The 22783-nt window shown below is 47.7% G+C and overlaps 1 protein-coding gene across 2 annotated transcripts in view; it reads right to left on the bottom strand.

The window, feature by feature from the left end:
* The window catches only part of RARG (retinoic acid receptor gamma), an 81040-nt gene that overhangs the window by 2553 nt on the left and 55704 nt on the right, over positions 1-22783 (bottom strand). For both annotated transcript variants that reach the window (XM_044443132.1, XM_044443133.1), the window contains exons 2-7: positions 16620-16768; positions 14911-15052; positions 6616-6776; positions 2499-2675; positions 1773-1977; positions 477-635 (exon numbers count right to left, since the gene is read on the bottom strand). In XM_044443132.1, coding sequence (XP_044299067.1) covers positions 477-635; positions 1773-1977; positions 2499-2675; positions 6616-6776; positions 14911-15052; positions 16620-16768 — 993 coding nt within the window. The remainder of the gene's footprint in view (positions 1-476; positions 636-1772; positions 1978-2498; positions 2676-6615; positions 6777-14910; positions 15053-16619; positions 16769-22783) is intronic.

The raw sequence follows: 22783 nt of genomic DNA on the forward strand, positions 1-22783 counted from the left end.
GGGAGTTGGAGGAACCAAAGGCTTGTGGTAGAGAAGAACCAGAAGCTTTTTGCTTTGGTGCTGCCATTCCAACCCTGCTGCTGGGGGCGTCGCACTCAATGACTTCCATTCCCACCCCTGTTGTGGAAGAATCATGACAAAATGGCACTGAAATGGTGACCATGCTGGCACCAGGCAGACCTCAGCAGGGCGTGCTCCACAGGAGGTGTGGAGGAAGCCTTACAACTGAGAAGGCCGTCTCTCTTGTCTTCATCCTTCAAAACCTCCCTTGACAAGGCACTCAGAGCAAGAACTTAGCTGATGGGCTTTATTTTGGGGTGCATGCATGCTGAGACAGGCGTGCCACCAGGTATTGTGGTACCAAGTCCTATAAGGTTTTCTCAATTATTGCAAGCACTTTGAGCTGGGCTCAGAAATGCATAGGCAACCTGCATAAGCAGGCCAGGATGATGATTCAGACAATGACAGGCGCCCACCTTTGGTGCTGATCCCCCGCAGATCAGTGATTTTCATCAGCATGCGGGGAAACATGTAAGGCTTGTTGGGTCGGCGACGGCGAGCATAGATCTTCAGCGCTTCCAGCAATGGCTCCTGCAGCTTGTCCACTTTCTCTGGCTCTTCCAGGTCCATTCGATCTGTGGAGAGCAGAAAGACAGGGAACACTGCTTGATTAGGAGCTTGCTTTATTTTCTCTAAGAAGCCTTGATCATTTTATAAACAGGTTGTAACTTACAGGGTCCCCTGGCCAAATCTGAAGCTTGTTGTGGAACATGGAACTGATTGTGAGGCTAGAACATTTAGGGCACGGCTGGGCAATTGCGGTGGGCTGAAAGGCTGCACTGGCTCTCACAAGCCCCTGTGGGCTCTACCATCCTGACACCAGCAGTGCCTTTGTGGTGGGATTCCCAGTGATGCCACAGGGAAAGGAGGCGGGCAGGGAAGGAATCCCTCGTATCCCAGCAGAGCCCCTTTCTCTGCAGGGAGTGGCACTCCCTGAGCCAGCACATGGAAGAGTGTGCTTCTGCTGAGAAAAAGGGCAGGTGCTCCCCACGTGTGAAGTCACCCAGTCCAACAGCTGAGAATCTGCTAGCCATGTAGTGGGAGCCACAAAAAAAGAGGGGGTTGCCAGCGTTTCAAATTATATTTGTAGGCTTATAAGGAGCCAGTGCAGGTGCTCCCAGTACCCTCCCCTATCCTGCTGGAATGAAGAGCACAAAGGAGATGAGATAAAATAGGACAGGTAAATGGATACTTGGATGCACCTTGAGTGGCCAGTGCCATAACACCAGGCAAGCAATGCTTTAAAAATGTGTCTCATCTGCTTAATTATTGTATTAGCCGATCATGGCCTCTCTCTGGTTGTAGAACTGGGTGGGCAGAGATCTCCCCCCCAGTACACACTGCTCTTTTATGGGATCATTCTAGGTCTCTTTCTTGCAAATGTCATTCCCCAGCCTGGCACCATCCCCAGAGGAGCTGGGCTACAATGCCTCTTCTCCCTGGCCAGATTACCCAGCAAGCCTCCTGGATGGGGATGATGGCAGTTGGAGTCTGACCCCACTCTGGGAAAAGCTGCCATAGGCCTTTCCCTTCCAGCAGAAAAAAGAAGACAACTGACTGTTAACACTCCTGCCTGTTCCTGGAGCAGCTCCAGAAGTGGTGCTTGGAAAGCACCTGATCCAAGAATCGGATCCTTCTCCCCAGAAGACAAGGCTCCCTTCACTAGCAGCTAAGCTTAAAATGGCTGCGGAGGACTGCTAGGGAATCCTCACCTCCACAGATGAGGCAGATGGCGCTGAGCAGACCTGTCTCTGTGTCGTCCATTTCCAGAGGCAGGAGTTGCCCGGCAAAGGCAAAGACCAGGTCAGTGAGAGGCCCAAACCCAGCATTGTGCATCTGGGTACGGTTCAGGGTCAGCCCGTCTGAAAAGGTCATGGTGTCCTGGTCAGGGGTGTAGCGGGTGCAAATACGGAGCATCTGTAACAGTCAGAGTGAGAATGGCAGATCCATTAGTCAAAAAGACTATCACAAAGAGAGGAGGCCAGGTCTGCATGCAAGCTTGCATCATGGAATGGGGCATGCAATCCAGTACCCTGAGAAACTCAGGCTTTCAAGTAAGTTCAGCTCTTCAACCCCACAGTGATAGCTCTGGAAGCATTTGGAAGATGCCCAGAGAAAACAGCCAGATGTGCAACTAAGCAGAATTTTCTGCAAACAAGGAAGATGAGGAACTTTCCCACAGCTTGCCTACCTCCTCCTCCCTTCCTATCTTCAGCAGGAGCATCATGAGTCAAGGGTGTGCATACCCTGGCATCATTTAGATGCCCTGCAAAATTTGGATCTCCTTAATATGCATTTTATTCCTGCTGTGGTGACTTTTTACATTACACAGACCTGTACACATTCCCTGCCCCCCCCCACAACACTCCCCAGCAACTCAGGCCACGCCCCCCTCTGCTTTTCATCTGCTCCCACAGAAGGCTGTGGTCAAGTCTCACCAAGATGTCCAGGCAGGCTGCTTTGAGCAGGGTGATTTGGTCGGCGATGCTGAGACTGGTGAAGCCTGGCAGGCGTTTGGCAAACTCCACAATCTTGATGATGCATTTGGTGGCCAGTTCACTGAACTTGTCCCACAGCCCCAAGTCCAGCTGGACTCTGTGATCTGCACTGGAATTCTAGAAGGGAGGACAAAAGATCTGGCGTTAGGATGGCTGCTGCTTTGCCCCTCACCTGTCAAGTCTTCTGTCTTTATGAAACAAACACTCAGACAAACAGGTGGGCAGATGAAAGACAGACTAACAGTAGAGTATGTCTGAAAGCATATTTAGTGCTGAAAGTCTTTTGTTCCTCCTTCATCAGCAGCCGCGATGTTCTGTGTATGTGATTGAGTGAAATCAGACAATAGCGTTAAAACTTTTCCAAATCTGAAATACACCTTTAGCCCCCAGAGTGAAAGATGGGGTCACCTTACTGCTATTTTCCTAAATTTTCTCTTCTCTCTCACTACTGTATTTTCTCTCTCCCTGACCTATTTCCTCCTCCACTATTTCTCTTTTTTAAAGCAAAAAGAAAACCTTCAGCTACTGCCACTGCAATGGAAATAGTGGTAGTACCACTTTAGGGCAGAGCATGGCCAACCAGCTGAAGATCTGTGGACCATCTACATATCCCAGGAGTGCATCCACACCAGCACAGTTTTGCAAAGCTGTTTCAATACATGCTATGGGATGGGCAAAGACATTGGACAAGGGTGTCTTTTATCTGCTTGTCTGCTCAGTCTGGACCCAGAACATATCATAAGGAAAGCTGGATTAGAATCAGAGGAAGATGTGAAAATAGAGAGAAGATATAGCAATGATTTAAGTCATGCTGGCAGAAAGCAGCAATGAAATCTAACAATTCCTGAGAAAAGTGAAAGAGGGAAGTACAAAAGCAGGACCGCAGCTGAAGAAAACAAAAATCATGGCTACAGAAGAATTAAAGAACTTTACTGTTAACAGTGAAGAAACTGAAATTCTGAAAGATTTTGCATTCCGTGGCTCAGTCACCAATTGAAATGAAAACTGCAGCCAAGATATTAGAAAAAGACAGGCTTGGAAGGGCAGCCATGAAAGAACTAGAAAAGATCATCAAGTGTAAGGATGTTTCACTGGTGAGCAAGGCCAAGACCATCCACACAGACTATTCCCAATCATGTGTGGGTGTCAAAGCTGGAAAGTGAAGAAAGCTGACAGGAATGTGTTTGAAACATGATGCTGAACAATGCTTTCTGAATGTTCGAGACAGACAGAAAGAGGAACACGTGCCTCCTAGATCAAATTGAGCCAGAGCTTTCCTTAGAAGCAAAAATGACAAAACTGAGACCGTCCTACTTTGGGCACATCATGAGAAGGCAAGACTCTCTGGAGAGAGAATCATGCTCGGGAAAGTTGCAGGCAGAAGAAGAAAAGGGAAAGATCAGCTCATATTTGGAGATGGACTAATTCCATAAAGGAAGCCACTGCTTTAAATTTACAAGAGCTGAGTAGGGCTGTCAGGGACAGAGCATTCTGGATGGCTTTCATTCATAAAGTCATCGTAAGTTGGAGACACCAACATGTAACAACAACAGGAGTGGGCAGGAGGTAGATCTCCAGATGTTTTGGACTTCACCTCCAGGCAGCTCTTGCCAACATCGTCAATGGTCAGAAATATTGGGTACAGAATTCTAAAACATTTGGAGATATATTTTGTGCCTGTCCCAATATATACTACTAACAGCCTGTTGGGTTGGACTGCGTGCTGTGTTCTGTCATATCCTGTACTTTTCCATTTTTCTTAAAAACTGATGTCAACCTGATCACAATGCCTCTAAAAACTAGCAATCATCCATCAGACAGAAGGCTTTCTTCCCCATTCTTCCCTCTTTGACTATTTTCCTGTTTCACCACTTCTGTCTTTTAACTTTTTAAATCCACAATTTTAAATTGCAAAAAAGTCCTGTGTACAAATTTGAAATATTTACAAGAAAGACTATCCCAAAAAAATGTAGCAAAACCCCAGTATAACTGTGGATCAGGGCTTTGTCCAAATGTAATGCTAAACCATGATTCAGATGGAAGAAGAAAAGGCAGCATATAAATAGAACGAATAAATAAACTAGATGCTAAACTTTAGCTTTATGAAAACAAACCTAGCATACTCCCTGTCACCTGACCCCAATATTTTGATGCAACTAGAATATGGGATTTGAAAGCTTTCAGGCTTGTATCAGGGTACTGTGTTTGTGAACCTGTATGGTTAGGGATGTAGGTGGCGCAGTGGTTTAAACTGCTGTGCTGCTGGGCTGGTTGATCGAAAGGTCACTGGTCCGAATCTGCACAACGGGGTGAGTTCCCATTGCTCTGTCCCAGCTCCTGCCAGCCTTGCAGTTTGAAAGCATGCAAATGCAAGTAGATAAAAAGGTACCACTTCGGTGGGCAGATAACAGCGTTCTGTGCACTTTGGTGTTTAGTCATGCTGGCCACATGACCACGGAGACTGCCTGTGGACAAACACTGGCTCCCTTGGCTAGGAAATGGAGATGAGCACCGCCCTGTAGAGTCAGGCATGACTAGACTTAACGTCAAGGGAAAACCTTTACCTATGTGGTTAGGGAAAACAAATCAGCTTCATAAACTATGGCTTGAAGTTAACTTGTTTCCACTAACCAGTTTGTCCAGTTTTCTGATGACACAGCAGGCTGTAGTTATTTTAAAATGGAAGAAATTGGAAGGGATCGTAGCTTAGTCCTAAAGCACATGCTAATGGCAGAACACTTTTTTCTTTTTCCAATTTATATGCTGCAACCATAGACCATATTTTGCATGTTAAAGGTCCCTAGTTCAGTATTTCCAGATAGGGCAGTGAAAGAATCCTGCCTGAAACCCCAGACAGCTGCTGCCAGTCAGTGTCAGCAATACTGGGCTAGATGGACCCTTGCACTGAGTCAGTAGCCTGGTTCACACAATCACCAAGACTTAATCAAGCCACTATGCCTTCTTTAAGCACATGGCATCTGCTGCTATTTGAATAACCACACCTGGATGCAGCTAGCCATGCCATCCAAACCTAAGCACCATGGCTAGTCTGAGGGTTAAACAACCCTCAAATAACTCAACGATAACACTAGCAATTATTTCAGAGTTGTTTAGCTCTCAAATAATTCCTGTTGCCCAGTTTCAGATGACACAACCAGCTGTGCTGGGCACAAGCCACAATTTTCACAAGGCACTGTGGCTTTAAGTCACGGTGATTGTGCAAATCAGGTCAGTATAAGGCGGCTTTCTGTTTTGCTCTGCTTCTCAGTAAACTCTTCACTGTGGCCCTGCCAGTAGAAGGGGGAGGAAGCCAATGAGGAGGGCAAGCTCATTCTCCTAATGCTAAAATTTAGTGGCTAAATGCTACAGTTGAGCCACTGCAGCTACAGTAAATTTAGTGGCTAAATGCCACAGATGGCCTCACATCCAACATATTGCATTACGTTAAGATCACAACTGAGATGTGCTGCTGTGGACATAGCCAGGGCTGCAGGGGTCCAGCACACTACCTTCCTCCAGCACCTGGGATTATTTTCCATGGCAAGATACATTTGCTTAAAAGAAAGGCAAGTAAGGGAAGGCATGATAGGAACACACAGAATTATGCCTGGTGTGGAAATAATGGGCCCCGATGCATTTTCCTCACTCTGACAGTACTAGAACCCACTGCGCTCGTTCACTGAAGCTGGGCAGTAGGAGATTCAGGCCAGATAAAAAGGACTTCTTCACGGAGGGTGCAGTTAAACGATGGAATTCACTTACAAGAAGTAGTGAAGGCTGCAAATTTGGAGGGCTTTAAAAGGACAAATTCATGGAAAAGGATACCAATGGCCTCTAGTCCAGCTGGTTCTAGGCTACCTCTAGCATAGGCACAAGTGTATGTACATCCATTGCTGGGGAGCACGGGTGCAAGTCTGCTGTTACACTCATGTCCTGCTTGTGGGTTTCCCATGGGCAGCTGGTTTACCACTGTGTGAACTGACTGCCAGACTAAGTGAACACCAGTCCAGCTGGGCATGGCTCTTCTTCTCACATTTGGAGAGCATGCAGCCCTTACCGTGGTGTATTTGCCCAGCTGGCAGAGAGAAGGGAAGGTTTCCTGATGAGCTTTGCTGACTTTCTGGATGAGCTCTTCCAGCTCAGGTGTCATTTCGTAGCTATCCACCACCACCTCCTCTTTCACGTCCTTCTTCTTCTTGTTGCGGTCATTCCTCACAGCTGAAAAGAGAAAGGGGATGGTAAGTGGGAAAGGACACACCATATTCCAGAACCAAAAAGGCAGCATCTCAGGATCTTATGATCTGGCCAAGTCAATCCAACCCAAAAAAGCTCAGGGTTTAGTCTGTATCGCCAGAAAAGAACAAGGCATAGAGGTAAATTGTGGTCAAATCATTCTCAGGACACACAGTGGAGCAGAGGTGTTTGCTCCCTTTCCATAGGCATCTCCTAGGAACGCAAAACTGCCTAAAATGGGTCATGGGGCTCTTTCAGCTTGCAGGTGAAATTCCACTCCATTTCATTCCTGGACAGCACTGCAGGCAGAGAGTAAATGGGGATGAAATGTTCAACGTGCCAGCATATTAAAGCTTAGAAGTGTTTACTGCTGATAATCAAGTCTTGGAAGAAACTTTTCCCAACAGGGAAAATGTACAAAAGCCAGGAGACCACAAGTGCTTAGCTGCTTGAGGGACAGGGCTGACACTCCAGGTATGACATTCTTTTGCCTTGGACTAGAGCAGAGGAAGGCAAACACACACTCTCAATAGTTTTGACCACATCTTAGAATGGGAGCTGCAGTCCAAAATGGCTTACACCAGCTTGCACCAAAAAAAAAAAAAAAAGACAGCATGAAGATGTATTTGTGTTGTGCTGAAAAACTTTACCAGCTCATTCACGACCTCTTTGTTTCCCTGTGGAAGAGGCAAGCGTTTTTCTGCCTCTTTCATTGGGATGCTAGGAATTTTGGAGACACTTCTCAGGATGTAGGGCTTCAGGGCTTACCTTGCCTGGCAGGAAGAGGTGTTTGAGTGCTTTCTTTTATCATGCTCTACATTTGCAGCCTCTCCAGCTGCTAGAGCTTTCTGAAAACCCTCCTAGATAGAAGCTGAGAGAGGCATTTGAGGCTTTGCTTTGTTTGTACCAAAAGTCCTTTAAGCAGCAAGAAGAATTTTAACTCCTTTCCCAGCTTTCAGGCCCGCAGCACTGGAGAGCCCCAAGGGAACAGATGCTGGCTAAGTCCTCTGGTGGGCTTCTCAGGAAGTTCAAGTAGCCAGAGAGGCTGGAAGGACAGACGTGGGGGAAACGGTAAAAGGAAGAACCCCCCCCCACACACACACGCACGCCTCCGCACCCCAGGTAAGCACTGAAGCCCTGCACCCTAAGAAAGGTGCATGGTGGTGAAGGTTGCCTCTACACTCCTCCTGCCCCGCAAAACACTACGACTGCTGATCCGGGGAGGAGGCTGAGCTGATGCCGGGATACGTGACCCTGTGGCAGTGCCCGTCTCCTCCCTTGCCCTCCCCCTGAAGGTCCATTTAGCCCGCTCTTGCAGCCTCGGAAATGCCATCAGTGTTGTTCTTCCCATGCCAGCTGTTCACAGCACATTTCTGACCCCTTAGCCGGGTCCTCAAAAAATCCTATGGCCATTTCGATTCTGTCTGGCATGGTGTGCCTCATGCCTTTAACAAACCCAAAAACTGAAATACATACCACAACTTCAAGGCATATCAATAATTATGAAGTATTACACTTTCACGCTACTCTATAAGACAGCAATTATTCAAACACCACAAAACTTCTCAAAATGCAAATACATGCTTCATATTAAGTTCCAGACAATGCTTTAACTCCTGGCTTCTAACCCACACATGGCAGTCTTACAGAACTAGCTTCCCAAATTATATAATAAAGGCTCTCTCTTGGCTACCTGTTCCTTACTGAATGAATTGCATGTGTCCATCTCAATGGTTACACATGTGTTTTGTTTTTTAATTTCTCTCTGTGGTGGACTACTTTATAATAGCACTTTCCCACAAGGGATACACATTTTGTAAAACAAAAATAATTTTAAAACCTGCATTTAAAAAACCCTCTAGTCTTATTCAACAATGTTACTGTAGCACAGCATCCCTATCTAATCAAGATACCTTCAGTTCAGCCCTTTTGGGGACACAGTGCCCAAATCAGGATTCATGTGGTCTCTTTTTGGCTGGGGTTACCAGCTGCCCCTGAAAAGAGTACATAAAATCTACTGAAAAGAGGCAGATAAAATCATTGCCAGCTCTCAGACAGCAGGGAAACAGCATGAAGGAATCACAGCTGCTGACACATCTGAGGGTGAGACTGAACTGCATATTCCCACCTTGTAGATCCACTGCAGCTGCCTAGTACTAGATCAGTGTTGCCTGTTCTAGCTGGCCACTGCTTTCCTGAGTCTTAGACAGAAACTGGTCCCTCCCTTCCTGATACTAGATACCACCGACAAAAGCTGGGATCTTTGGTGTGCAAAGCAGGTGCCCTGCCACTCAACTACAGCCACAATATTAGCCACAGCACCAGTTTCTTAGCATTAGCTGGGGATGATGGTTGCTCTCATGCTTAAACATGTGCAAACACACACATGCAGCAAATGCAGCTCCCCCTTCACTCCAACTTTGTGAGCAGCAAAGCCACCATCATGGCAGACCTCACCCTGCCATGATGCTGCTGGGGGGTTTCAAGCCAACAACAAAAACAACATTTCATTTATTCCACTTCATTTATTACATTTCTGTGGCGCCCAATTAATTTGTAAACAACAGTCGACTTGGGATCAAAGAGGTGGCCTTTTTCTTCCAGATTCCAAGCTGTTGCCATCACCTTGTCCCCTGCACTGTGTAGCAAATTCCTCAACCTGAAACATGTGCCAAACTGTCACAGAAGCACTTGGGGAATGGTGCTCAGCCAAAGGCAAACAGGAAGGAATAACCAAGACAGCCAGATAGAAAGCTGCAGAGCTGTTGGATAGGGCAGGGGTGGGGGGGCAGGTTAGGGTTGCTACAGCTGCCTCCACCCACAGGGAGTACTTCCTTTTCCCAGGGGAAAAACAGTAACCGAGGTCAGAGCCTGCTCAGCGACAGAACAGATTCCCATCTCTGTACAGCTTGTGGTCCACTGAGCTGAGTGCAATAGTGCATCGAGGCTTGCCAGGGGCTTGACCAATCCCCCTCCCCATATTTCCAGTCTCATGTAGGGGTGGAGGGAAGAGGCTTTTGCGCCACTGAATGGTCCCAGTGCATGGCTGTTGAGCTGCCTTTGGCTTGCATGGGCCAGCTGCAAATCCCAGTGGCAGGCTGGCTCAGCTGTAGCATCCATCTCCTATCCTTGCCTGTTTCGGAAGGGACCAGAGGTCCTCTTCTCGTGCCTGCACTAAAGACTAAGAGAGAGCTTTCAGAGTCCCAAAGACTGAAGACCTGTTTGGCTTCTTTTGATTCAAAGGGTGATGGAGGGGTTCCTCTCTCTTTCAAATCCTGTTCGCTGGGCCAACAATTCAAGACTGTGGTCACAGGGCACATGATATGGCTTGGCTGGTGCTTGGAGTGCTGGTCATGCAGAAACCTCATGTAGGTTCCCCTGAATTATTTTGTGAGGAAAGGGTGGGGTATATAAGAAATAAATAAGCAAGACTCTTCATTTGCCTGTGATGAGCACTGGAGTTAATTCAGTTAATTTCAAACCCACTGGTGAGACATGGCTGGAGTTAATTCTCTGCACAGGAAAGCAAAAGAAAGACTAAAGGGGTCATGTATATAAATTACCTTGGCAGTAGAAGCAAATTTCATTGACACAGAATGTCACAAAATCACTGCTAGTGTAGAGTCACTGAAATGATGGATCTCACTGATTTCAGTGAATCTACACTAAGTATGAACAAATCTGGATCCAACCCGCATATGCAAGTATTAAATTCTGTATGTAACTTGGATTCTATAAGCACAAAGCCAAACTAGCTCAGCATGAATTTATTGGGCTGTGTCCAGTGTTACTCCAACTCCAGGTGGACCCACAGAAATGATTAAAGTTTGAGTTAGTCCTAACACTGGATGCAACCCAGTATCCGCTTTCTTGAGTGTGGTACATTCCAAATCCTGGAATCATGGCTGCAGATGATGGAGTTGAGGGATACCAGAATGGGGCAGCCTATGTTTGTTTTTTGTACAACAGACTGGTTAAAAGACAGTAAAAAATCAGCTGGGGGACACTTTATCCTGTGACAATTTTTAAGCTGTCACTGATTAGGACTATGAAACTAGGGGATAGACATCATAAGGTTACTTATACCTCACACTAGCAACCTTGTTGTATTTAATATCACAGTGCTTAAAGAGAAATTTACAAAGCATCTTAAGTGTACAAGCTGCAATTCTGCACATGCTTCCCTGTAACACAGTGGGATTTACTTCTGAGTATACACATATGAGATGCTGCTGCTGCTTACCCCTTTCATCTTTCAGGGAATTCTTTGGGGAGAGAACAGGGATTCTAATTCACTCAGACAGTAATGTATAGGAACTGAAAAGGGACAGAGCGTATGTGGCAATGGAGAGAAATCTCCTTTCTGTGACCGGAAAGAATAAAAAGGCTGGAAGGAAACTGGAGGCCATCTATCCCGTCCAACCGCTACCTCAGGACAGAACTATCCACTTATCCGTGCCTCACAGGTCACCCACACAGACCACAGAACGCCACAACAGGGACAACGGCTGTGCAACGCGTTCCAGAGGTGTTGGAGCAAGGGGCCTAGGTCCACGGCCCTCTGGGAAAGGAATCTGGGAAGGGTCTGCAGCTCAGGGCTGGAGCACCTGCTTTACACGTGGAAGGTCTAAGGCTCGATCACCAACACCTCCAGGCAGGCTGAGACCAACTCCTGCCTGAAACCCTGGAGAGCCACTGCTGCCAGCCTGTGCGAACAACCCTGGGTAGATGGACCAAGGATCTGATCCAGTGCAGCAAAGCAGCTCTTTCAGTTGCTACAGTTGCCTGCAGGGATTTCTCAGAATGAGGTACTCCTGGGTGGGTGTGGGAGATGTCATCGTACCCCCACCTCCTCTTCTTCCCTGTTGAGGGGTGTCCGCAGCACCATCCCTATCCCCACCACCGAAGCCCTGCCAGCACACCCCTCCCCAGCTGAGAGCCCGGGGGTTGCGTGTGCACTCTCTTCGGCCTGAGCCTTCCCCTGACTGCCCTTCCTGTTCACCCCAGGATAAAGCGCCAGGGATCTGGGAACAGGATACGCCAATCGGCAGGATATACACTTATAGCCACAGTCAGCACAATGCTGACGAGGGCTGGGGGTGACTGCCAGCCAAGCCCTACGGCCAAGCTCTGGAGGGTGGATAAAGCTCACCACACAACTCACCCCCCCCCCCACACACACACACAGGGGCATAGATGTAAAAGCTCTTGCTTTCCAGATGCAAAGCTATACAGTGAAAGAAGTGGCAAAGCTGAATGGGAGACGTCCAACCGGGAGGGCAAATTCTCATCTCCTAAATGCTGTGTTTTCCCAAGCAACTGCCCGCTCCCCCCGCCCCGTGGCCCAGTCCCAAAGCCAAGCCTGGATGGGCTAGGGAGGGGCTCTGCTGGCCCAGATCCCTCAGGCTGTCCATTTCCTGCCTCTGCAGTGACTGTCCAGAGGAACAACATTCTCTCCCCCAGCCCCAACTGCAGCACACCCCTTGCCCACTCCTCTCCACCCACTGCTCCCTTTAAAGTGACAGGCTCTTGGAAATAAATTGCTAGCTTTTGAGACATAGACATTCCTAATTAAGGGCTCTTAAGGAGATGGTGATTAATGGGAGCCCTGGCCTAGACCAGTGCGAAGACATGCCTAAGCAGTCGGGAGTAAAAGCAACAGCCGCTGAGAGGCACTCTGTCTCCGAGAAGGCTGGGCAGCTGACAACACTCTTAAAGAGGAGGCAAACTCGTCCCGGCTGGCCCAGAAATGACCAAAGGACGCCTCCTATGGGAGTCTGTTTGTTTATTGTTCCTCCCTGGGAGTGCTTTTGGAATTGTTTCCCCTCAGAGGAAGACACGTGGAAAACATTTCATTAGAAAAAATGTCAACCTGGACTTCCATCCCTCATCGCCACCTCCAGCCCTAGTGGGGAAGTGGCCATAATCTAGTCTCTTGCTCATGCATCTTTCCTGAAAAAGCCACGTGTACCTTTGCAGTTTGGAATTAAACGTCTCCCACAGCATTTTCCTCTGAGGGGAAATCCATCCCAATGCACTGCCTTGAAAGAAAACATTACGCAGCGTGAGACCAGACATGAAAGCAGAAGGCCTTGTGGCTGTCTGCAGACTGCAAAGATCCCTGCTCAGGACTCCGTGCATTCTCTCAGGTGCGCTTATGATTGTCACTCAGCACAGGCAGGCACAAAACTGTCTCTGTGGCGTAATATGTTGTGTTGCTCCTGGGGAAGGGGGCATTATGAGGAGGCACATACACAGCGACCATTCCATAAGGTCATGTAGCTTCAGACTCAAAAATGCCTTGATCATTTGGATGAACCCTGAATCACAGCAACAGGTGCATGCTCAATTTTATGCATACATCCACACAGATGCATTGAGTCCATGATGCAAATGCAGTACATTCTCTGTCCAAACCCAAAGGGAACGTCTGTGTGTTTTTGGCCTGATCTAGCAGGTTTCTTCCTATATTCCTAGCCACCTCTGTCCTCTGCTTGTTCCACACTGCTCCTTTCGCTTGGAACATCCATCCCTCACCCACTCTATCATGCCACTTCCCTTTATAGCAGGGGTAGAGAACTATTTTGTCCCACGTGACCAAATAGGCCCTGAGGACCTCACCCATGGGCCAGATGTTGGCACTGGGCAGGGCTATGCCCCCCCCAAATGGGCGTGACACCCCCCCCCCAAATGGGCAAGATCACTGGTGGCATGTGAGGCATTGAGCAGGGCACAGATCCCTCTCCAGGTTTTGGAGGGCCTTTGGGAGGAGACTGCCAGGGGGTCACTCCATCAGCCTCCATGCGTCCCCCTCTCACCCCACTGCCACCATCTGCTGGCAGGGTGGGCAGCCGGGGAGCAAGGAGGCCAGGGCATTTGTCTGGCCAGAGCAAGAGGCAGGCCAGGAAGCAGGCTGTGAAGGTGAGGAAGGGCAGCACCTCCAGGGGGCTCTGCTGGCTTGTCTCTGCTGTGGCCTGGGCCCTTGGCATGTGCCCAGACCTGCCTACCCCAATACTAGCCCTGGCAATGAGTACAGGTAGGCGCATGCTTGCAACCAAGGGATGCAAAGTAGTTTGTCCTGCGACTGCCTTTCCAGAGACACCGTTTCTGAAACGCGAGTAAAAAGATGCCTTTGCAACAAGAAGGCAGCTGCTCTCACGACATAGTAAGTCTGGGCCATCTGCATTCAGGTTCAAGCAGGGAAATCACACCAAAGCTTTTTCAAAGGAAGAGAAAGCTTATTCAAAAGAGGAGAAACTGAGAAACCCCACCCTGAAAATTTCAGCCAAAGCCATCCTAGTGTGCAACCTTTGGGTTTCTGCAAAAGAAGTTAGTCATTCGGCCCTTGCTGGGGGATGGGCCTCCACAGATGCCCAGTCCTTGATGCCAGCCCTGGCACAAAGCCAGGTGCTCCAGATGCGACCAGCCCAGTTCCTTATGTGCTCTGCCTACCCCATGCCTTCCCTGACTGGGAAGGATGCAGGTGATCAAAGCTCTGAATGGAGCTGGGTCTGGAGCAGATGACCTTCTGGGCACTAGCTCATTGACAGCAGCTTAAGCCCAAATGGTGCTTTCGCCACTTAAAGAGCTTGCCGAAAAGTGTGCCAAGCAAAAGGCTCTGGTCTACAGTCTCACAGACTACTTGGGTTGGGCTGGCTTGGCGGCCAGTTTTACTTCTCCTTGAGCTTCTCCCCATCAGCCCAGTGCGCAGTCTCAAGAAGCGCTATTCTCTCACTCATGACTGAACTGATGGGATGAGCAAAGCTAAGGGGGCATGGCCTGCAGAAGAAGGTGTTCCCACTCGGAATGCCTCCCAGGCCAGACTGGGAAGCCTTGGGGGCCGGATCCTTCTCAAAACCCACTCCTTCCACAGAGCCCTTCCCAGCTTCCCACAGCCTCCGTTCGATGCCCTGTCCTTCCAGCTTGTCCTATGCCATTCCAAGGCCCACCCATGCCATTTCTGTGTTCCATGCAGCATCGGCACGCTGTGGATGCCCCATCCTGTTGCACTAGAGGAGGCAACTGCCCTAGCTCCAACTGTCTACCAGGGCACAGGCAGACCGAAACGCCCGCCCCTTCCAGAGTGGATGCAACCTGCAAGCCCCTTGGAGATGCTCACCTTCTTTGGACATGCCGACCTCAAAGCACTTCTGCAGGCGGCAATATTGGCAGCGGTTGCGGGTGACTTTGTTGATCTGACAGTTCTTGTCCCGGTGGCAGGTGTAGACCATGTTTTTCTGGATGCTTCGCCGAAAGAAGCCCTGTGGGATCATGGAGAGAGCAGGACATGGGGTCAGGTGGGTGAGGTTCAGGAACAGCTCCTGGGGAGTCCCGGGCAGGCCTCTCCCCAAGTCTTCTTTCCCAAGGCAACTCTACTGGCTGTGCCCCTCTTTTGGCCTGCTGTTTACACAAGCACCTCAGGGGACTATTCCAGATGTTACTGCTTACCCACATGAATCTTCAGACCTAAGGTAGGATTCGTTTTGAATCTTTACAGGCACAGAGATCATGACAGAAAATAGCCTCCCCCAACCTGGCATTCTCCAGATGTGTTGGACAGGACCTAAGCCAGTGCCTTCCTCTGACTCAGACCCGCAGCCCTTCTAGCCCAGGAGGGTTTTGGCAGGTGGCAGTTGCTTTCCAAGTCTCAGATATATGAAGCTGTTCCAGGCTGTACTAACTGTGATCTTTTTTAACCTTCTAAAAGAGCAGTGGTGTCATGGAAGACAACTTCCCTGAGCCCAGCGCTTGCTAGATGCTTTGGACTACAACTCCCATCAGCCAGCACAGCCGCCGTGTAGAGCTGATGGGGTTTGTAGTCCCAAACAGCTGGAGACTGCTGGGTTGGGGTAGACAGGTATAAGGATTAAGTGTGCAGGCAAGGAAGTCCCAAGTTCAAATATAAACTATGCTACAAAGCTTCCCCAGAAGGCTTGAGACGAGTTTTAAATCCTCAACTGCCTTTGTTCCTCAGCTGCAATATGGGGAATAATAATGCTGGCCTGCTTCATGGAGTGGATGAAGATTCCTAAGATAATCCTTTCAACACACATCATGGTCCCCATAAAAAGTGTCCTCCCTGAAGCTGTCCCTGGCAGCTATTTGCTTTGCCAGCATTGGTGCCAATATCAGCTTCTTCGTCTGACTAAGAAACTTGAGAGAGAGTTTTTTTTGTTGGGGCTGCAGCACAGATATTGTGGAGGAGCAGGACAGCCCTTTGACTGCGATTTAACAGTCCCTGCAAGCAGCCAAAGGTGCAGGCCAGCGCTGCTACACAGATCAGGTGCCAATCCTTTCCCCTGCCCTTCCCTGCTGTGCTTTCAAGCAGAAAGTTTGACTCTCCCTCTCAGCACCAGCAGCTGACCTAACACCCTCTAATCCGGAAGATATCCACACCCTGACATTATTTAGATGAGCCTGTAGAATTTGATGCTCAAACTATGAGCGGAGTTTCTGCAAGCAGAAACCCCTGATTCTGCAACCAGGAAGCCCAGCTTCAATAACAGGAGTGAAGGATGCCAGGTCAGCATACATTTCCTTGTTTTGCACATTTCATCAGGTTTACATAATCTGTTTTGGGTGTTGGCACACTTGGAATTCCCTGCTGCAAACATTCTTTTGCAGAGGAAAGGAGGCCTGGATGAAGTATCCAGCCACACCCTCCTGGCCGAGCAGCTGCAGGCATGGTGCTGGCCTGTGCTCTGGATTTTGGTGAGCTGAGCTGCAAGGAAGCCGCTGCCATCAGCAGCTGGGATACCCCTCCCCACTCCCCAGTGCCTTGGAAGTGGGAGGGCAGGCCCCACAACCCAGGTGGCTGCTGTCACTCACCTTGCAGCCCTCACAGGAGCTGACCCCATAATGGTAGCCAGAGGATTTGTCATTGCAGACGAAGCAAGGTTTGTAGACACGTGGAGGCGGAGGTGGAGAGGGGGAGCTGGGCACCATCTCCTCTGAACTTGTGCTTTGGGTCTCCACCGCTGCAGAGGAAAAGAAGGGAGTGTCAGGCAGAAATGCTGACCTTCTAAACCTAAGGAGCATCAGTAAAAACAGACTGAATGTCAGGTTCCACTTTTTTCCTTTTTTTCTCCTTTTAAAAGGAAGCTTCTTGCTCTCTGCATGAGGAAATGTGGTGGGGAGACCTGTCAAGCTTTGAACCAGCCTTCCTCCAACCATGCTGGCTGTGGCTTATGGGACTTGTAGTGCAACGTATCTGGAAGGCTTGTCTAAATGTACAGGGTTCCTGCTACAGGAAGAAGCTGTTTTTCCGGTTCTCCCACCACAGAATATGGAGCCATGTTCTGTTGCTATTATCACATTACAAGTATATCCCGCTTTTTTCCTCTTTGAAGAGCCTAAGAGGAAGCCTCCATTTTATCCTCACAACAACCCTGTGAGGTAGGTTGCACTTAGAGTCTGTGATGGCCCACAGTCACCCAGTGAGCCTTGTGGCCAAATGGGGCCTAGAAGCTTGAGCTCCCAACTGCCCAGTCCAACGCTCTCAGCACCACCCCACGCTGGCCCTCATGTCACACTGGCTGGCGATATATTTTAAAACCAGTGGTTCTCAAATGGGGCAGGGATGCCCCTGTCGGAAGGAACTGGTGGCTTCCCCAAGAATAATAGTATCCTGCAAGTGGGGCTTCCCTTCCCCAATCTACCTGGATGGGTTGAACTACCCTTCTCTTGCAGTGGATACATATGTGATCTACATTAAATTTTGAGAGGTGACTGTATCTCTGGTGCCTCATCCTCTCAACCCAGCTTGGGAAGATGAAATTTCAGGGAGACTTTCATTCAGCAATACTTAGCTCCTATGCGATTTCTGTTGGACCTTCCGCCTTTTCAAATGTCAGTGTTGGCTTTGTACCCAAATCCACAGTTCATTAGTAGCTGCAATTACAGCCGGCAGGAATCTCTGCTGGCTTGCCCATGCAACAGATTATTAGGGCTGGTTTTGGTAAAGGATAATGTACAGAAGGCAGGACAAGCTCAGAAAATTTGAGGAGCCTTATTATTTGTTTGTTTGTTTATTTCCTTTCTTTCTATACCAGCCAGTCCCTAGACAGCATACTAAAAGGCAGAGACATCACCCTGCCAACAAAAGTGCGTATAGTCAAGGCTATGGTTTTCCCAGTTGCAATGTATGGCTGTGAAAGTTGGGCCATAAGGAAGGCTGAGCGCCAAAGAGTTGAGGTCTTTGGTGCTGGAAGAGACTCCTGCGAGTCCCTTGGACAGCAAGGTGATCAAACCGGTCAGTCCTAGAGGAGATCAACCCTGACTGCTCTTTAAAAGGCCAGATACTGAAGATGAAACTCAAATATTTTGGCCACCCAATGAGAAGGAAGGACTCGCTGGAGAAGAGCCTAATGCTGGGAACAAAAGATGGCAAAAGAAGAAGGGGACGGCTGAGAATGAGGTGGATAGATGGAATCAAGCATTCAGCATGAGCTTAAGTGGACTCTGGGGGATGGTGGAGGACAGGAAGGCCTGGAGGAATGTTGTCCATGGGGTTGCGATGGATTGGACATGACTTCACAACTAACAACAACAACACCAGCCAATAGCCAAAGCAGTTTACAACAACACATGATACAATGAGATACGATTAAAATGGCACGAAATTTTATCAAAAGAAAAACAGATTAAAAACAACTAAAAACATATCGTGAAGACTAGCCCTGTAAAAGAAAAATACCTGAGGTAGGTGGTCTCCTAAACCCCTATATAACCCAGTACATCTTTTTAAAAGTTCAGCATAAAGGGACTTCTTACCCTGGTGCTGAAAAGATGACAAGGATGGCATCAGGCATGCTGCAGTGGGGAGGTAATCCCACAGATGGGGGGCCACCACAGAGAAAGACCTCTCTTATTGCTTCCCTGTGAGCGTCCCTGGATTTTGAATTTGGAGGAAGGCCTTGGCTGCTGAGCATAAAGTCCAGGTAGATTGAAACTGGGAAAGGTGCTCTGTCAAGTATTGTGGTCCCAAGCTGTACAGAGCTTTATAAATTAAAACCCCAATACCTTGAATTGGGCCTAGAAGCATACAGGCAGCAAATACAAGCAGGCTAGAACTGGTCTTATGCATTGGATCTAGAGGTCCCAGTTATGACACTGGCTGTTGTCTTCTGCACCAGTCTTTAAGAGCAGCACCACATAGAGCACACTGCAATAATCTAATTTAGAGATTACCAGAGCACAGAAATGAGGAAATCTTTGTCCTGATAGGGGCACAGCTGAGCCAACCTCAAGTGGCAAAGCTGGACTGAGGAGAACCTCCAAGCTAAGAACGTGCTCTTTCCATCTAGAAGCCATCCAGTCAGAGGATCCACCCACCAACAGCATCTCCGTCTTCCCTGGACTGAGCTTCTGTTCTTAGCTCTTTTCCAGTTCACTGTCACAACAAGAAACCAATTTTGCACATCTACAGCCTCACCTGTTGTTAATGAAAAGGAGCAACAGAGTTGTGTGTCATCGACATACTGATGGCAATGCACTCCAAAACACTGTGTGACCCCACTCAGTGGTGTAATGTAGATGTTAAATAGCATGTGGGACAGAACAGACCCCTGAGGAACTCCATGCTGGAGATTCCACAAGCTTGAGCAATATTTCCTAACCCTGTTCCCAGTATTTCCCAACCATCTTCTGGAGACGACCCTCCAAGTAGGAGTGGAACCACTGCAGAACAGCACAGTACCTGCTGCTCCCAACTCAGGGATTGCCCCAGGAGGATACAATGGCTGATGGTGCTGAAAGGCATGGAGAAGTCCAGGAGTAACAACAGAGTCACAGTTTCCCTGTCTCTCTCCTGGCTGTGCCCATTGTACAGGGCAGCCAAGGCTATTTCCATGCCATTTATAGGTGTTGGCAGCAGGGCCAGCTAGACGTACCCACTAGACATGTCCTAGCATGGAACTATTTAAATTAATACAGAATTTTAAAAAACCCACAGAGTGCTTTACTTTTTTTTGTGCTATTTTCATTCACAATACTAAAATAGTTACCAGAAAAAAGATCAATGGCAGTGTAAGCTTCCGTGCACTAACACCCACTTGATCATCAGGTACATGAGTCATTCATGCAATCATGCATCAGTCACTCTCTAGTCCACAAAAGGTATGAAAGTAAGTAAATGGACTCTAGTTCATGAAAATTTATGCAATACACAAGCTGTCAGTTTTTAAAGTGCCACAAGACTGCGTGTGTGTTTGGAAGACACACTGACAACAGTAATTTCAAAATATATTTAGAGCTAAATATTTCAGCTTCTACCACCATCAGTAGCCGCAATGTTAACAGATCCCAAGAATAGTAGTTGGGAATGCCGAGGGATGGAATTCCTACGGAGAAAAAAAGAAGTATGCCTGGTTTATGGATTGTCCTCCAGATTAAGGCCAATTGCACGGAGAGTTCTGAGTCTACAGATCCAGAAGGGTCCCTTTCCGCCAAGCATTTCAGTGTCCATTCTTTGTTCAGTTGGAAGCAATTGTAAATGGGAGAGACTGTGTGCCAGTGAGTTAAAATGTCCTGCAACAGACGCTCTAGTTTTTGCCAGAATTGCGGATCTGTGGTTTATGGAATCTTGTTCTTATGACTGTTGTAATTTTCACAACTTAAGACATACTATATATTTAACATTCATTATGTTAACTTAATTAACAATACCAACTGTGCTCCTAAAAGAAGTAACTGCTGATTTACATTGCTGTTGTCCTGGATTGCAAATCTCTTGTATAAGTGCTCTTAACTAACAGTGTATGCAAATCAGGTGGCTAAGGGAAATGCCAGTCTGGTGTAGTGGTTGAGAGCATGGGACTGGCACTCAGGTGACCTGGATTCTAGTCTCTGCTCAGTTATAGAGCTTACTTTGAGTGATTTTGGGCCAGTCACAGACTCTCAGCCCAACCTACCTTGCAAGGTTGTTGAGGGAGTAAGCATGAGAGAAGGAAGAGGAGAATGATGTAAGCTGTTTTGAGTTCTTTTATAAGAAAAAAGGTGGCATATAAATCTAATAAATAAATGGCAATAGGATATAATGGGGTAACCATCTTTCATTGTCTTCAGATAATGGGGCAAGATGCTATTCCACAACAAATGGAATGCAATTTTCTTTCAGAGAGCCAGCATTCATAAAGGAGGGTGTCCTTGGATATTACTGAGACTTTTTTGATACTGTAGTCAATAATTATTATGTGTGACTTATGATTACATGACTATAATGTAGTCAGCATTGTAGCCAGTGTATCCGCATTGTTGGAAAAGCTCTGTAAGTTTGTTAAACCTCCCTGAGCAGTGTTCTTTATTACTGCAAATGGATTTTAAAGCCAAATCATATGTAAAGTTCTTCTTAAATGGTTCAGATGGCATGACTTGTACTTAAGGTACAGGTGGAAATCAAGTCTGTGCCAATTTGAAGGTCTGATGTTAAAAGGACATCCAGGCTGCACTGGATCAGAGCCTTCTGTTTCCACAAAGGAAATAGAACCAAATACCCAAATGCAGGGGCAGCCAATTCATGGCCCTCTGGATGTTTTGGCTACAGTTCCCATCAAAGCTTGTCAATACAGTCAGAGGTAACGGTTGATGGGAATTTAGGTCCACACATCTGGAGGGGCATAAGTCACCCACTTCTACAAGTGAAGGTCTTACAAGCAGGGTGTGAACACAGTAGCACCCCACAATTCGTGTCCCCCAGCAATTGATATTGCTACACATCCTGCCTCTGATAACTGGAAGCAACACACAACCATCACAACTAGATGCCACTGACAGCCTTCTCCTTCATGAATTTGTCTAATCACCATTTAAAGCCTACATCATGTAGCAAATTCCATAGTTTTAATTATGTACTGTACAAAGCATTGCTGCATGGCATGACACCCCACAGGAAATGGAGCAGGGGTTAGTATTATGGGACAAGCACATCTTCTACTTCTCCACCTTTTCCACACCATGCATAATTTTACCAGCCCTGGATGCAGAGACAGAGACAGACAGGCAGGCAGGCAGGCAGGCAGACAGACAGAGGCACACACTGTAACAGACTAACACGACCACCTCAGGAATGACTGTTCTTCCTATTTTATTTTACAGATGCAGAAACCCTGGCCAAACTAACAACTCCTGCCACCACATGGCCAAGGAGGATCTTGACCTCAGGTGTTCCTCTGATACTTTTCCACAGAAGGCAGGGCAAAAAGAGACACTGGGGAGAACTCAACCAAAGGCCTGGGATTAGCTGTGCAGTATTCTGGGAGGTGGGACAGTTTAGGCAGCCCGCAAAGGTGACACGTATGGCCCATACATGCAGCCCACAGTTGCATGAGAAGTGAATGCTGCAAGATTTTGTTCCAAACTCCCTGCCTCTTGCCCTCACTGTGACCCAGGGTGCCTGGACAGAGCTCCTTCAACTCAAGCAGCATTTTTCCTCCCCCTGTCCCCAAACCAGGCAAGGCATGAAACTGTTTGCAATTCTAGCTTTCAACACAGACCGAATTTCCTGTGACAAGGCCCTAAATGCCACATTCCAGGCCAAACAGGTTGGAATTGTTACCAGAGCTGTGTAACCTAATCCCTTTCCCTGGGGGAGGGAGGAAAGGAATGACCCTGCCCCAAAGAGACATAGGTTAGAAAAACTGGGGCAGGAGGCAGCTTTTTGGTCCAGTTTCCCCTTCTGTAAAAGTCCCATTGTAAAAGTACCCAGAAATCGGGGAAGGGGGTTGAATTTCCAGCAGTAGTGAGACTGAGGGTGTGTGGCATTCCTCCATGGCAAGTTCTGGCTATATGGTGATATAATAAAGATTTTTTCCATAGAATTATCTTTTCATTAGATTCTGCTTACATCTCAATTAAGTTAACTCAAGACTTCTTGTCTTCTAGTTGCAATTTTGCACAACAATACATTTGTTTTTTAGCTGCTTTTCCTCAGGTCTGGTCCTTCAGTTCATTCACATGATCAGGCAAAAGAAGGCAACTTCTTTCTTTCCAAATAG

Source organism: Varanus komodoensis, unplaced genomic scaffold (genome assembly GCF_004798865.1).
Source record: "Varanus komodoensis strain SLA01 unplaced genomic scaffold, ASM479886v1 scaffold41, whole genome shotgun sequence".
Lineage (NCBI taxonomy): Eukaryota > Metazoa > Chordata > Lepidosauria > Squamata > Varanidae > Varanus > Varanus komodoensis.